This window comes from Stegostoma tigrinum, chromosome 5, assembly GCF_030684315.1.
Source record: "Stegostoma tigrinum isolate sSteTig4 chromosome 5, sSteTig4.hap1, whole genome shotgun sequence".
Classification (NCBI taxonomy): Eukaryota; Metazoa; Chordata; class Chondrichthyes; order Orectolobiformes; family Stegostomatidae; genus Stegostoma; species Stegostoma tigrinum.
In genome coordinates this window covers 2,751,542-2,764,251 of record NC_081358.1, presented here as the reverse complement: position 1 = coordinate 2,764,251, position 12,710 = coordinate 2,751,542, and the positions used below count along the sequence as shown (strand labels likewise).

Genomic DNA, 12,710 nt, shown 5'->3' with positions numbered 1-12,710 from the left:
TCCAATTCTTTTCGCTATCCTGTCTAAACCTGTTATGGTGCACATCAGGAGCAGGAGGGTCTTCAACTCAGATTCCTGATTCAGAATTAGGGGCACTTTGCACTGTACCGAAAAAATCCTTGAAGCCCTTGTTTTTGAATGCCCACTGTCAAATTAACCATTTGACAATTTAGATAATTAACAAATAACATACCAATTAACCCACTTGGGCAGTGCAGCAAGAACAAACTTAGGAGAGGGCAGGAAAAAAGGGAGAGAAGGGATCAGCTTTTTGAAAATAAAATAAAGAATCACAAATCACCCATCACCAATTAAAATATGTTACAAACAGTGCTCACGAGGGCTGTGCAATGATAACAATAGGGAAGGATAGTGAAGGAGGGAGGGGCTAAAATGAAATGGAGTTGGAAGGGGAAGAATCCAACTTCTACAGATGCACCAGCGAAAACATACTGTCCAGGTGCATTACGGCCTAGTGTGGCAACTGCTCTGCCCAGGACCGTAAGCAACTACAGAAGGTGGTGAGCACAGCCGGCCTATGGATTCTATTTACACGGCTCACTGCCGCAGAAAGGCAGCCAACATCATCAAAGAGCCATCGCACCCCGGTAATGACCTACATTCTCTTCCATCATGCAGAAGATACAGAAGCCTGAACACACACATAAGCAGGTTCAGGAACAGCTTCTTTCCGGCCGTTATTAGACTGTTGAATGGACTCTAGCCTCAAATAATGTAACCTGTAATGTAACCTGTATACCTTGAAGTCTTGTTGATCTTACATCATTTGCTTCCTGAGATCTGTCCGTACTGATCGTATACAAAGTTTTTCACTGTACTTCAGTACATGTGACAATAAAATCAAAATGAAAAATAATCAAAAATTGCACCTTGCCAGCTGCAGCAACTGTTGTCCCAAGCCTTGGAGTTTCTTTAATGGTTTTGTGAAGGCCTTTGGCAAGAGGATATGGAAATCCCAATCCCATGCCAGTCAGTACTTGAATGTGACCAGTTATTTCCATTGACATAAAACTTCTCACATGTTGGCAAATGGATGCTTGCAGTGGATGTATTGATATTGTTCTTTCCAAGTATGGAATTTCAGAAAAAATAGTTAATGTATTTTAAGTTTTGTTTCTGTGATATTAATGAACATTTTTCTTTGCATTTATATAAAAAGTTAATAACTTTTCTTTGAGGTCTCACTTTATTGGATGTTTAGTTTCATTTGTAGGTGTGCTGATGAGAAACGTGCTACTGTACTAAACATAGCCAAGCCTTTGAGGGTTTATGTAGCAATCTGAAGCTTTATTGAGGTGAAACCAAACAGCAAACCTTGTTAAGTTTAATACAAGTTTACCAACTGTGTATCTTATTGTTTGCAGAGGGATTGGATGGTGAACATTGGTGAACAAGCATTAGATATATCTATAGTGTCATTTAATCAAGCTGCATCCTCCATATTAGTACTTGGTGAGAGAAACCTCTTCTGTTTCAAAGAGAATGGTCAGCTTCGTTTCATGAAAAAGCTGGAATACAATCCAAGTTGCTTTTTACCTTATACCTCAGGTATGTAAACTTAAGGCAGTTTTTAGATAATTCTATTCTCCATATTGTTCAGGATTTCATGGAAAATTATAATCCACACTCAAAAAATATTGTAATTAGCTTGAGTCTGTCCCAGTGTTCCCTTTTCTGGGATTGTTTAAACAGAAATATTCATGCATGTTGTACCAATATAATAGCTGCCAGAAGACTGATGCGATTGCTATGATGTTGTTGTATCCTATATCAGAACTCAACAGATTTCCTATTTGTAACTTTGGGGAGTTTGAAAATGGGTAAAAGACAATAATTTTTTGCCAATCTTCATGTTATTAATTTTGTTTGCAGATTGGATCTGAATGAAAAAGTAGGTCCTTCCTCTTGAAGCTAAATTATTCAAAGAGAGTTATCCAGAGTAAATGGAAATAGTAAAAACATTAAAAACGCATTGATTTATATAATAAGAATAAATTAAGCTTATGGCTGATTGGTGATTGTATCATCATATTGTCACTGGTAACCTGAATGCTGTCTTCTATAACTTGTAAGCATTGTTTGGCGAAAGAAGTGTTGGGATGCAAGTTACCAACTTAGATAAAAATGCATAGTATTTATATGTTATCTAAAATTGCATGAAAATATTTATTTAGATAATAGTTTACTTGTTGTTTCACACATATTTATACAAATTTATTATTATATGAAATTTTAATTCTATGGAGAGAGAAGCAATAGGTTTCTTAATGCTTTTATTTATAATCCAGCACTTCAAGTGAATGGCAGATAGCCAAATTCATACAAATGACAACACAAAAGTAACATTTCTGTCCAATCAGTCAACTGTGATGTGACCTTTTATCTGAAAAATTAGTTCTAATCACATTTATCAACTAAGTTCCTATATCCTTTAACCAATTTTCTTTCACTCAGCTTTACAATCTGCACTTGGCGGTTGATTTATTTTCTCCTCCGACTGACAGACTTGGGAGTGAATTCTACAGCTTCTAACGCTGTGAGGAAATATGAACGCTTCTTCCCTATGCTCCAAATCTCTTCCATTTAGTCTTTTATGTAAGCCCCTGCATCTCCTCAACAACTGGAAACTGCCTTGTTCTACCTACCTGTTCCATCCCTTCATAATTGATAGCACTTACAGTGTATCAGCCTGTAATATGCACACTTAATGAGGAGCATGTGTACGCCATTTAGATCCTCAAAATAACTCTTCTCGATCGTGGCTAATCATGTACTTCAAAGCTATTTTCCCACACTATCCCCATATCCTTTGGTGTTATTAGAATCCAGAAATCTGTCAATGTCTTTCTTGAACATTCTCAATGTCTGAGTTTCCAGGGTAGAAAGTTACAAATATTCACTACCCTCTGATTGAAGAAAGGTTGCCCTTGCTTAAAGCACGTACACTCGCATTGATATCTCGCACAAATATATTTAAATAAATAGTGAGAAATACTTAACAAATATCTAAAAAAGTAAAATGTATTGTGTAAGAAAGAAGTGTTAAACTTATAGGTATTTTAAATTTTTTAAAATTGCCTTGTGTTTGTGCAAAATATTTGGCGATATTTGGCAGTGCAACAAGCACAGTCATCAGATCATTCAGATAATTGGTGTCAGCAAACATATCCTTGAAGAAATTTTTTCTCATCTCGTTTCTAAATGGCATGCCTGACCTTAATCTGAAACTGTGACCCTGGTTCTCAAGGCTAGTCAAGGGAGACATTTTTTTCTGCAATTACCTTGTCTAGCCCTTCAAGCATTTTGTAAGTTTCAATGAGATCATGTCTTATTTTGGTAAACTCCAGATCTCCAAACTTAATAAGCACATGACCACTTCCAAATTTGAGTGCAATCCAAGATCTACCCTGAAGAAAATGCACAGTAAACAATTTGTTTTTAGTGCTATTTAAATCTAAAACCAAGTATATATAATTTTTCATTTTGTCAACTCCTTACTAAGTCTCACTGTGACAGCCAGTGCCTCAAGTCTGAATTGTTCTTTGTGGCTGCTTGTGTTATACAGTCCATGAAACATGCGCCTGCCTGTGAGCTGGTTGCAATACATTGACTTGATCATCTTAATTTGGGAGAATGCCAAAGAAAGCTTTCACTTTAGACACACAAGATGATAGGACTGGATAATCTTCTTTGTTTATGAGTCCCCAAAAATTATTGCCCTTGATCTGACTTCCAGCTCAGACCATTTCTCATGGTGATTTCTCCAAATCACTTTAGAACATAAGAACATAAGAACTAGGAGCAGGAGGAGGCCATCTGGCCCCTCGAGCTCATTCCCCGCCATTTAATAAGATCATGGCTGATTTTTTTGAGACTCAGCTCTACTTACTTGCCCACAGACCATGACCTTTTATTCCTTTACTGCTCAAAAATTTATTTAGCCTTGCCTTAAAAACTTTCAGTGAGGCAGCTTCAACCATTTCACTGGGAAGGGAATTCCACAGATTCACAACCATTTGAATGAAGAAGCTCCTCCTGACCTCAGTCCTGCACCTGCTTCCCTTTACTTTGAGGCAATGCCCTCTAGTCCTGGTTTCACCTGCTAGCAGAAACAACCTCCCTGCCTCCACCTTATCTATTCCCTTCATAATCTTATATGTTTCTATAAGATCTCCCATCATTCTCCTGAATTCCAATGAGTATAATCCCAGTCTACTCAGTCTCTCCTCATAATCCAACCTTCTCAACTCTGCAATCAACTGAGTGAATCTCCTCTGCACCCTCTCCAGTGCTAGTATATCTCTTCTCAAATAAGGAGAACAAAACTGCACACAGTACTCCAGGTGTGGCCTCACCAGGATCCTATACAGCTGCAGCATAGCCTCCCTGTTTTTAAACTCCATCTGTCTAGCAATGGCAGACAAAATTCCATTTGCCTTTTTAATTACCTGCTGCACCTGTAATCCTACTAGCGATTCATGCACAAGGACATCCAAGTCCATCTGCACAGCAGCGTGCTGCAGTTTTTTACCATTTTAAACATGGTCCATTTTCCTGTTATTCCTACCAAAATGGATGACCTCACACTTATCAACATTGTACTCCATCTACCAGACCTTTACCCACGCATTCACACTATCTATATCCCTCTGCAGACCACTCACCTTCATGTCATCTGCAAATTTTGACACACCACACTTAGTCCCCAACTCCAAATCATCTATGTAAATTGTAAACAATTGCGGTCCCAACACCGATCCCTGACGCACACCACTAGACACTAGCCGCCAAACAGAAAAACACCCATTTGCCCCTATTCTTTGCTTTCTACTGGTCAACCAATTCTCTATCGATGCTAATATGTTACCTGTAATACCGTGCAAGTTTATCTTATGTAGACATTATCTTATGTAACTATCTTATCTTTCATTGCTTTGAATCAAACAGCTGATGGAATTGGTAGTTAAACCAACAATGCCTGCTTGAAGGAATGAATTTGAGACAAACATTACAATTTGTTTGATCATATCTAATTCATGAAATCACCTGTTGAATTCCTCTGCTAATTTCGGACCTTTCATGTACAGACATTTCCTGGGTGGAACCATTTGTCTTTTGTCTTTGATTCTAGTATTTTCTCCAGATTTGTGAAATGATGCAGCATTTAGTTTTTAATTGGGCAGACCAGAGGTGCAATTTCGATTTCAATGAATTCTCAGCATGGATCACATGATCTAATTATAATCCCTATCTAATAATCCCTATTGCTGCAGTTTGCAGTTGAACTTGTTTAGGTTTCACATTTTGTCTGTAAGGAACCTGAAGTTGAGCAACCATGCACTGTCTGACAGTTCACGATACACTTTATTCCTTGATTTAACGAAAGTTACTATTTCAGACATCAGATTGAAAAATCTTTGCAGAAACCTCCCTCAACCTAACCACCTCACATCAGCATGGAGGATTAGTTTACCATGGTTAGCACTGAGTTTGTCGAATAAGGAATTTAATAAGTGATACTGAAAGGCTCTTGTTCAAGTTAGTTTACAACTTTAATGACAGCTTTCAATTTATGAAAAAACAACTTTAGTCCTTAATATTTGCTGGTGCATTATACTGTAGAAATTGACAAAAGAGGGAACATCAAGATCATTTCCGCAAAATGCAACAAAGCCCACATTTGCGCTAAGCATGGCCAATGCACCAGCAGTTGTGATGGAAATCAGTTTCTTGGTTGAAATGTTTTTCTCAACATGCACCTTTGAATTCATTGTAGATATCCTTGTTCTCCCTTTAAGGGACAAAAGGGTGGGAAGATTCTTTTTGGTTATTACATCCTTAAAAATCATGTGCACAAAACTTTTCTGAAGAAGGGTCCAGGCCCCAAACATCAGCCTTCCTGCTCCTCTGATGCTGCTTGGCTTGCTGTGTTCATCCAGCTCTACACCTTGCTGCCTCTTTGCACAAAGCAGTCAGCTGGATTGTGTTGGTCGTGGCGATGGGTTAATTGAACTGCAGTGAGAAGTATACATAGCCCTTGAGATCCTGCTGTAGTTGCTGAAAGACATCTTTGAATGAAAGTACCACTTGTCTTCCTACTGTGGAAGCTGCAACTGAAATGCACTGGATTGCCATTATCATTCTTTAGTTTTTAAAGTCTTTAAATAGAGAGACAGTGACCAAAGTTATTGCTACTTTAATTACTTCACCATCTGTGAATGATTTCTTGTCTTTTCCAGATGGTGGCAAAGCTGAAATGATGCTCAGTGCAGGCCTTGTCTTTTGCTGCAAGGTTGAAAAAGATTACTGTTGACTTTTCAAAACAACCATCAACATGTCAACTTTCTTTGTTTGAAGCATGCTGTTCAAGGGTATTTTATCATTAAATCTACTGTGTCTAGTGTGGATTCATTCCAAATTCTCCTGTAACTTACCAATATACTATGGTGACATATAAGGGAAATGCCCTTATCTTTTATAGTTTGAACACAACTTCATTTTCTTCTTCCTGTACGAACCTACTAGATAAGCAACTGAAGAAAAGAAATAACAGTTCTACAGAGAATGGGGGGAGGAGCGGGACTGGCTAAGTTGTTCTTGCAGAGAGTCCACATGGGCATTATCAGTGTCCTGCTATTTTTTTTCTTCTGCGCAGACCTCTGAAGTCTGTGTGTAGCAATGACTTCTGGAATCAGACGACCGCATACCTGCAACTGCACAGGTTAGAGAGAATGTTGGACATGATGGGCTGATTAGCCTATTATAAATACATAATTGTAATATATTGGCTTCACACATCCGTTCCTAATATATTTATTATCATTTATTTGCAATGTCACCAGAAAACTTACTTTATCCCGCAACATTAGTTGATATGGACCAAAATGAAACATGATTTGGTCATGCAACAAGGAGACAAAACCTGTGAAGAACATGTACTTTTCTCTAGCTGCACAGCTTCTGGAAATGGAAGTCATGGAACTTTGATTATTACATTTGCGTGATGAAGGAAGAAGGGAAAAAACATAAAACTTGATAAATTCCAAATCAATTTGGAGGAGTTTTGAAACCCTGGTTGAAACGCAAAGCAAGTCAGGAATCTAAGTAAAGGCACGAGTAGGCTAAACAACAGCTCACAATTATTTACTATTCACAGAAATTACTTTGTGGTCTTGAGCGGTATTTCCTAAAGTTCTGGCAAGCTTATGCTGTACTCCTGTTTTTAGTTTGTATTCATTTCAGTCACACTTCTCATTGAGCCTGTAAGCTGTTAGTTTCTGTCATAACTTAAATGCTGCTTCTAATTATAGTGTATGAACTGTGACTTCAAGTTGCTGGCTAAGTATTCGCTGAATTGAATCTATTTTAGGAATCAAATATTTTTAGGATTATATTGTTCCACACAATTGTCTCTTCATATGTTTCTATGTCTTTTTGAACAGATCAAAATTGTACTTTCATTTAGGTAATATAGCAATAATAGATTGGATCCACCAAGGCAAGTTATCAACATGCAAATGCCTACAGAATAAAGTTGCAACTGACAACAAAAATATAGGCTAGAGAAAATGTGTACAGTTTGCAAAATCATTCAATATTTAACTTTAAATGATTAACTTTATTGCTTGCTCCTAAAGTCTGGGACTGGAGGGAGCTGGCTGAAGTGTGAGGTTCCAAGTGATAGAAAAGCAGTTAGCATAAGTTTGACTGCAAAACTGGACGGCCATTGCTTAAATTTTCATTTTCTTTCATGCCTTTCCTTCCTCCTTCATGCTGACATTGTGTGCAATTCGTATAAAGTTTACAGGCCTGAAACAGTACACAATTTAACCAAAGATGCAGTTCATCTAAGTCAAATGTAGAGAACGTTTGGGAAAGTATGGGACTGAGGGCTTCTGCAAGAGTGTACAAACTTGAAAATAATGTGCAAAGAAAATGTAAAGCAATGGGGCAGACTTTACAGCTTGAGGGTGTTGAACTGAATGTTGAGTTCACAAGGCTTTGAAGTGTCTACTTGAAAGATGAAATGGTGTTCCTCAGGTTTGCATTGAGCTTCACTGGGACAGTATAGTAGGCCAAGAACAGAGATATCAGTGTAAAAGCAAGATGAAGAACGAAAACGATAGGCTACCAGAAATATAAATCATGTTTCCAGAATGAGCAGAGAAGTTCCGCAAAATTGTTCTCTCCAATGTAGACAAAACCCCAAATGTGAGCAGTGGTTAGACCACAGCATTGCTGATTATTTTCTGCTATTTCTGCCACTTCCAACGTGATACCACCACCAAATGCATTTTCTCAGCCCCTCTACTTTCAGAATTTTGAAGACACCTTTTCTTTTGAGATACCTTGCTCTAGTCCTCAGTCACCCTCCACACCCTTCCCATAGCAACTTGCTCTGGAAGTGCAAGAGATGGAACACTTGATCTTTTATTTCTTCTCTCATTACTTCAAGGATTCTAAACACTCCTACCAGGAGGATCAATGGTTTATGTGTACTTTCTTTCAATCTAGTCTTATGTATGTCTGTTGACAATTTTATTTTGTTTTGAATTTTGTTTTCCCTTCTTTGCCTATTTCAGGTTTTCTCTTTTTCTTTTCAGTTAGCAACACATTTTGTCTAGACATATCCTTTCTTTGTTTCTTTGTTTGCTTCCTTAGCCCATCATCATTTTCATTGGCCCAGGAAGATTAACTTCCTCTGTCAATCTTTTCTTCTCTCGCCTAATCACAGACCTTTAGTTTTTTCTTGTCTCATAAACCCCTGGCTCAAAACCTGGAAACACAGAAAGTAGGAGCTGGAATAGGCTGTTCAGCCCCTGCAAACCTGCTTCGCCATTCGATTGTGGGGTTACATTAGCTACCATCCAATCTGTAGGAACCTCAGAGTCTGCAGAACCTCGGAAGATGACTGCCAATGCATCTATTATTTCAAGGGCCACTTATGTAAGCTCTCTGAAATGCAAATTAGCTGGTCCTGTGTATTAATTGCCTTCAAGGCAGAGATCGACAAATTCTTGATCTCACAAGGAATCAATTGCTACGGGGAGATTGGCAGGGAAGTGGAGTTGAAATGCCCATCAGCCGTGATTTAAATGGCGGAGTGGACTTGATGGGCCGAATGGCCTTACTTCCACTCCCATGTCTTATGGTCTTAATTGCACCAACTTCCCAAACGCCATTTCTCTGCTAATTTCCTTTGGTTCTTCTGTCTCACTAGATTCTGTCTTCTGTAACATTATTGGGCCATTATTTGTGTCCTCCTGTTGTTAGTTGGCTCACCAAGCTGCATGTTCTGTGGTGTGCAGATGTTCCATTACCCTTCTAGGCAAGATCATCACTGCCGCCTCTAATCGAAGCGTTGGTGGCCTGTTTTCTTCCAGGTTTATATGATCCTCTGGTTTGGTTCTCAACACGGAACTCCATTAGCAAACACATAGAAATAGACCCTGTACACAGGCCGCTGCTAAAACAACAGAACCAGAAGTGACAAGAGCATCACGCCAGAGAATCATATAAATTTGGAACGAAACAGAACACCAACGCTTCGATAAGAAGTCGTACTGATGATGTTGTCTAGCAGGGTAATGAAATGTCTGCACACCACAGAACAACCAGCTTGGCGAGCTAACAAACAACTGCATCCACAACTCGAGCTACAAATTTTTGCTCAGACCTTAATTTGTGTCCTCTTTTGTGAAATCAGAACCCAAGAATATGTTTAATTAAATTTTCCTTTGTCTTTATGCCTTTCCTTCCTTCCTCATGTTTATATGGTGTGCAGTTCATGTGAAGTTTACAGACATGAAACTGTTCAGTGTGCAGTTTAACAGAGGCTGTAGATCATCTATATCAAATTTACATCTGCCATCTCTTTGCTCCCCAGTAATAACTTTCCTGTTTCTGACGGTAAGGGACCTACATCTGCCATGACTAATCTTTTTCTCTTCACATATCTGTATACGCTTTGTAATCAGTTTGTATGTAAGCTTTCATGCAAGCTTATTCTTGTACTCTGTTTTCTCCCAATCAATCCCTTTGCTGTTCTTTTCTGAATTTTAAAATGCTCCAAATCCTTAGATCTGCTGACTTTTTTGGCCAATTTATATGCCTTTCCTTGGGTCCAATACTATTCCTAATTTCCCTTGTTAATCATGGTTGAGTCTCCTTCCCCTTTTAGTTTCATGCAGGTCAGCAATGAACAATTACTATAAATCAAAGAACTGCAGTTACTGGAGATCTGTAACAAAAACATAAACTGTTTAAGAAACTTTGCAGGACTGGCAGCATCTGTGGTGAAAAAAACAGTGTTAACACTTTGAGACCTGTGACCCTTCAGAGCAGGAAGCAGCTCGGAAAAGGTGGCATTTATGCTGATGACAGGGGTTGTTGGGGGGGGGGGGGGGAGAAGGAGTGAGTGGATAGGTGGAGAGGGAACCCAAATTGAGAGAGATAAAAGGTCAAGCTGATGAAGGGATTGTTGTTTGTCGGCCAGGGAAGAAGAGAAGCTCGTTGGGTAATAATGGGGATTGTGAATAGTTGAAAATGGGCTGGCTGTACTGAAAGCAGACTATTTCATGACAGGACCTGGGGTTGTGGGGTAGGTAATAGGAATGTGATATTCATGATCTGAAATTGTTAAACTCAACATTGAGTCTTGAAGGCTGCTAGATGCCTGAGTGGAAGGTAAGATGTTGCCCCTTAGTTTTGTTGAACTTAGATGAAACACTGAAGCAGGCCTGAACCAGAAATGTTGGTGTGTGACTATGATGGCCTGGGAGCTCCATATCATCAGGAAACAAAAAATTGTTACAGTTCCCCTATGCGTTCTTTAAACATTTACAGTAGTCTATCCACTGTCAACTTTCAAGCCATGTTCCCCAATTTATCATAGCTAGTTTGTGCCTCATGCCAAAATTGTTTCTTTTAATTAAATTCTGGACCCCAGTCTCAGAATCAATATGAGACTTCCCATCGTAATGAAGAATTCTGTCATGGTCTCATACAACTAGACCTTCCAGTTATTCCTTACTTATGTCATTATACTCAGTCTAGAATGTCATGCTGTCTATTTGGTTCCTGAGTGTAGTGATCTAACAAACCAATGTGCACACATTCCAGAAATTCTTTCCCTACAGTCTTATAAATCATTTGACTTGCCCATTCTAACTTCAGTTGTCCATTATGCAAGATGTCCATAATTACCAATGTGCATTTATTACTTGCATCTCTAATTTCCTGTTTAATGCCTTCCGTTTGGTATTTCTAAGCATTATTCGTACAGATACCACTTAACGATAGCTAATATCCTTCCTCACTTTTGTTAATTTCATCTTTAACCAGCAATGCTACCCCACCTCCTTTTGCTTTATGTCTTTTCTTGCTAAAAATTGAATACCCCCAGACCTTCAGGTTCCATTCTAGTCACCCTGCAGCTTTGTATCCAACATATCCAGCTATAATCCCAACTATATCAGATAAATTTATGTCTATTTAAATGGCTAATTGATTCAATTTAATGTGAATGCTTCATGTATTAAGATATAAGGCCTTATGGCTTATTTGTTTAACAAGCATGGTCTATTATAGTAGGAAATTTCAGAAGGTGCTGACTCATCTGAACTAAACAGTAACCCAGGAAAAAGTAGAGGATTAAATACATAGATGAACTCCTGAGTAACTATTAAATTAACCCCTAAGTCACCTCTGACTCCTCTTCACATCCTAGCCCTGACACTCTGAACTCACACACTCACCTTCTAACCTAACAGTCTCACCCACCAGCCTAACCTGGCCCGGACAGGCTTGACAGCTGGATCTTGGCTGAGCCCAGCCCCGCTGGACCTGACATGCCTCCACTGGACTTGGTCTTGCTCCTCCAGACCCAGTCCAGTGCAGCGCAACTTTACAGGACTCATTTAGCACACTACCCACCACCAACCCACTTGACTGCCTCCCCTCTCAGTTTTCCTTGCCACTTAGCTTTCCACAGCCACTTGAAGGTGTCATTAGGATTACTTTTTCCTGAAATATGACATCATGTGGCTTAAGAAAACAAAGTGTGTTTTGGCCTGTGATACTACACCTGCGCTGAGTGAGTTTCTCCCCAGTATCCCCTAATGGATGCATGTGGGATTTGGTCAGAAAATTTACAGTTAAGAAAGTGGGTAACTTGAAAGAGGCTTACTGTTGATCATATTTGTTCTGGTGGTAATTGGAATATCTGGGCCATTGGGCTTGATTTTTCTCAGCTACTTTGAACTGATTGATGTATATCCCGTTGAATTTTATTCTGAATCAATTCTTTTTGGCTTTTGACGTCTCTAATTTTCTAGTTGTAAGCTGCATCGAGGAAATGTTCTGCATAAACCAGCTCTGATCTTTATGTTGCATAATTTAAAAAGTGTAAATTGATCCTCGTTTGATAAGACAAATATTTTCTGAAGGTTTAGTCAACTGTGTACCATAACTTGGGAAAGTATGTTAATAGGGCATAGAGCTGCTGATAAATTTACTGGACATGCCGAGATCTGAAAACAGGAGGATTATCGTTACTCCAACGTTATCACATGAAAACATTTCCGTAAAATCCAGTCCTATTTACTTGCATGCACATCAGGCATTACTGGTGCTGGGAAATATGTTCAAGCTTGACTTCGCGAAGTGCTTTGGCTTAACAAACTGAAACA

The 12,710-nt window shown here is 38.9% G+C and overlaps 1 protein-coding gene across 10 annotated transcripts in view; it reads left to right on the top strand.

The window, feature by feature from the left end:
* bbs9 (Bardet-Biedl syndrome 9) overlaps nt 1-12,710 on the top strand; it is a 519,061-nt gene that overhangs the window by 56,260 nt on the left and 450,091 nt on the right. For all 10 annotated transcript variants that reach the window (XM_048530080.1, XM_048530078.1, XM_048530076.1 and 7 more), the window contains exon 8: nt 1,386-1,569. In XM_048530080.1, coding sequence (XP_048386037.1) covers nt 1,386-1,569 — 184 coding nt within the window. The remainder of the gene's footprint in view (nt 1-1,385; nt 1,570-12,710) is intronic.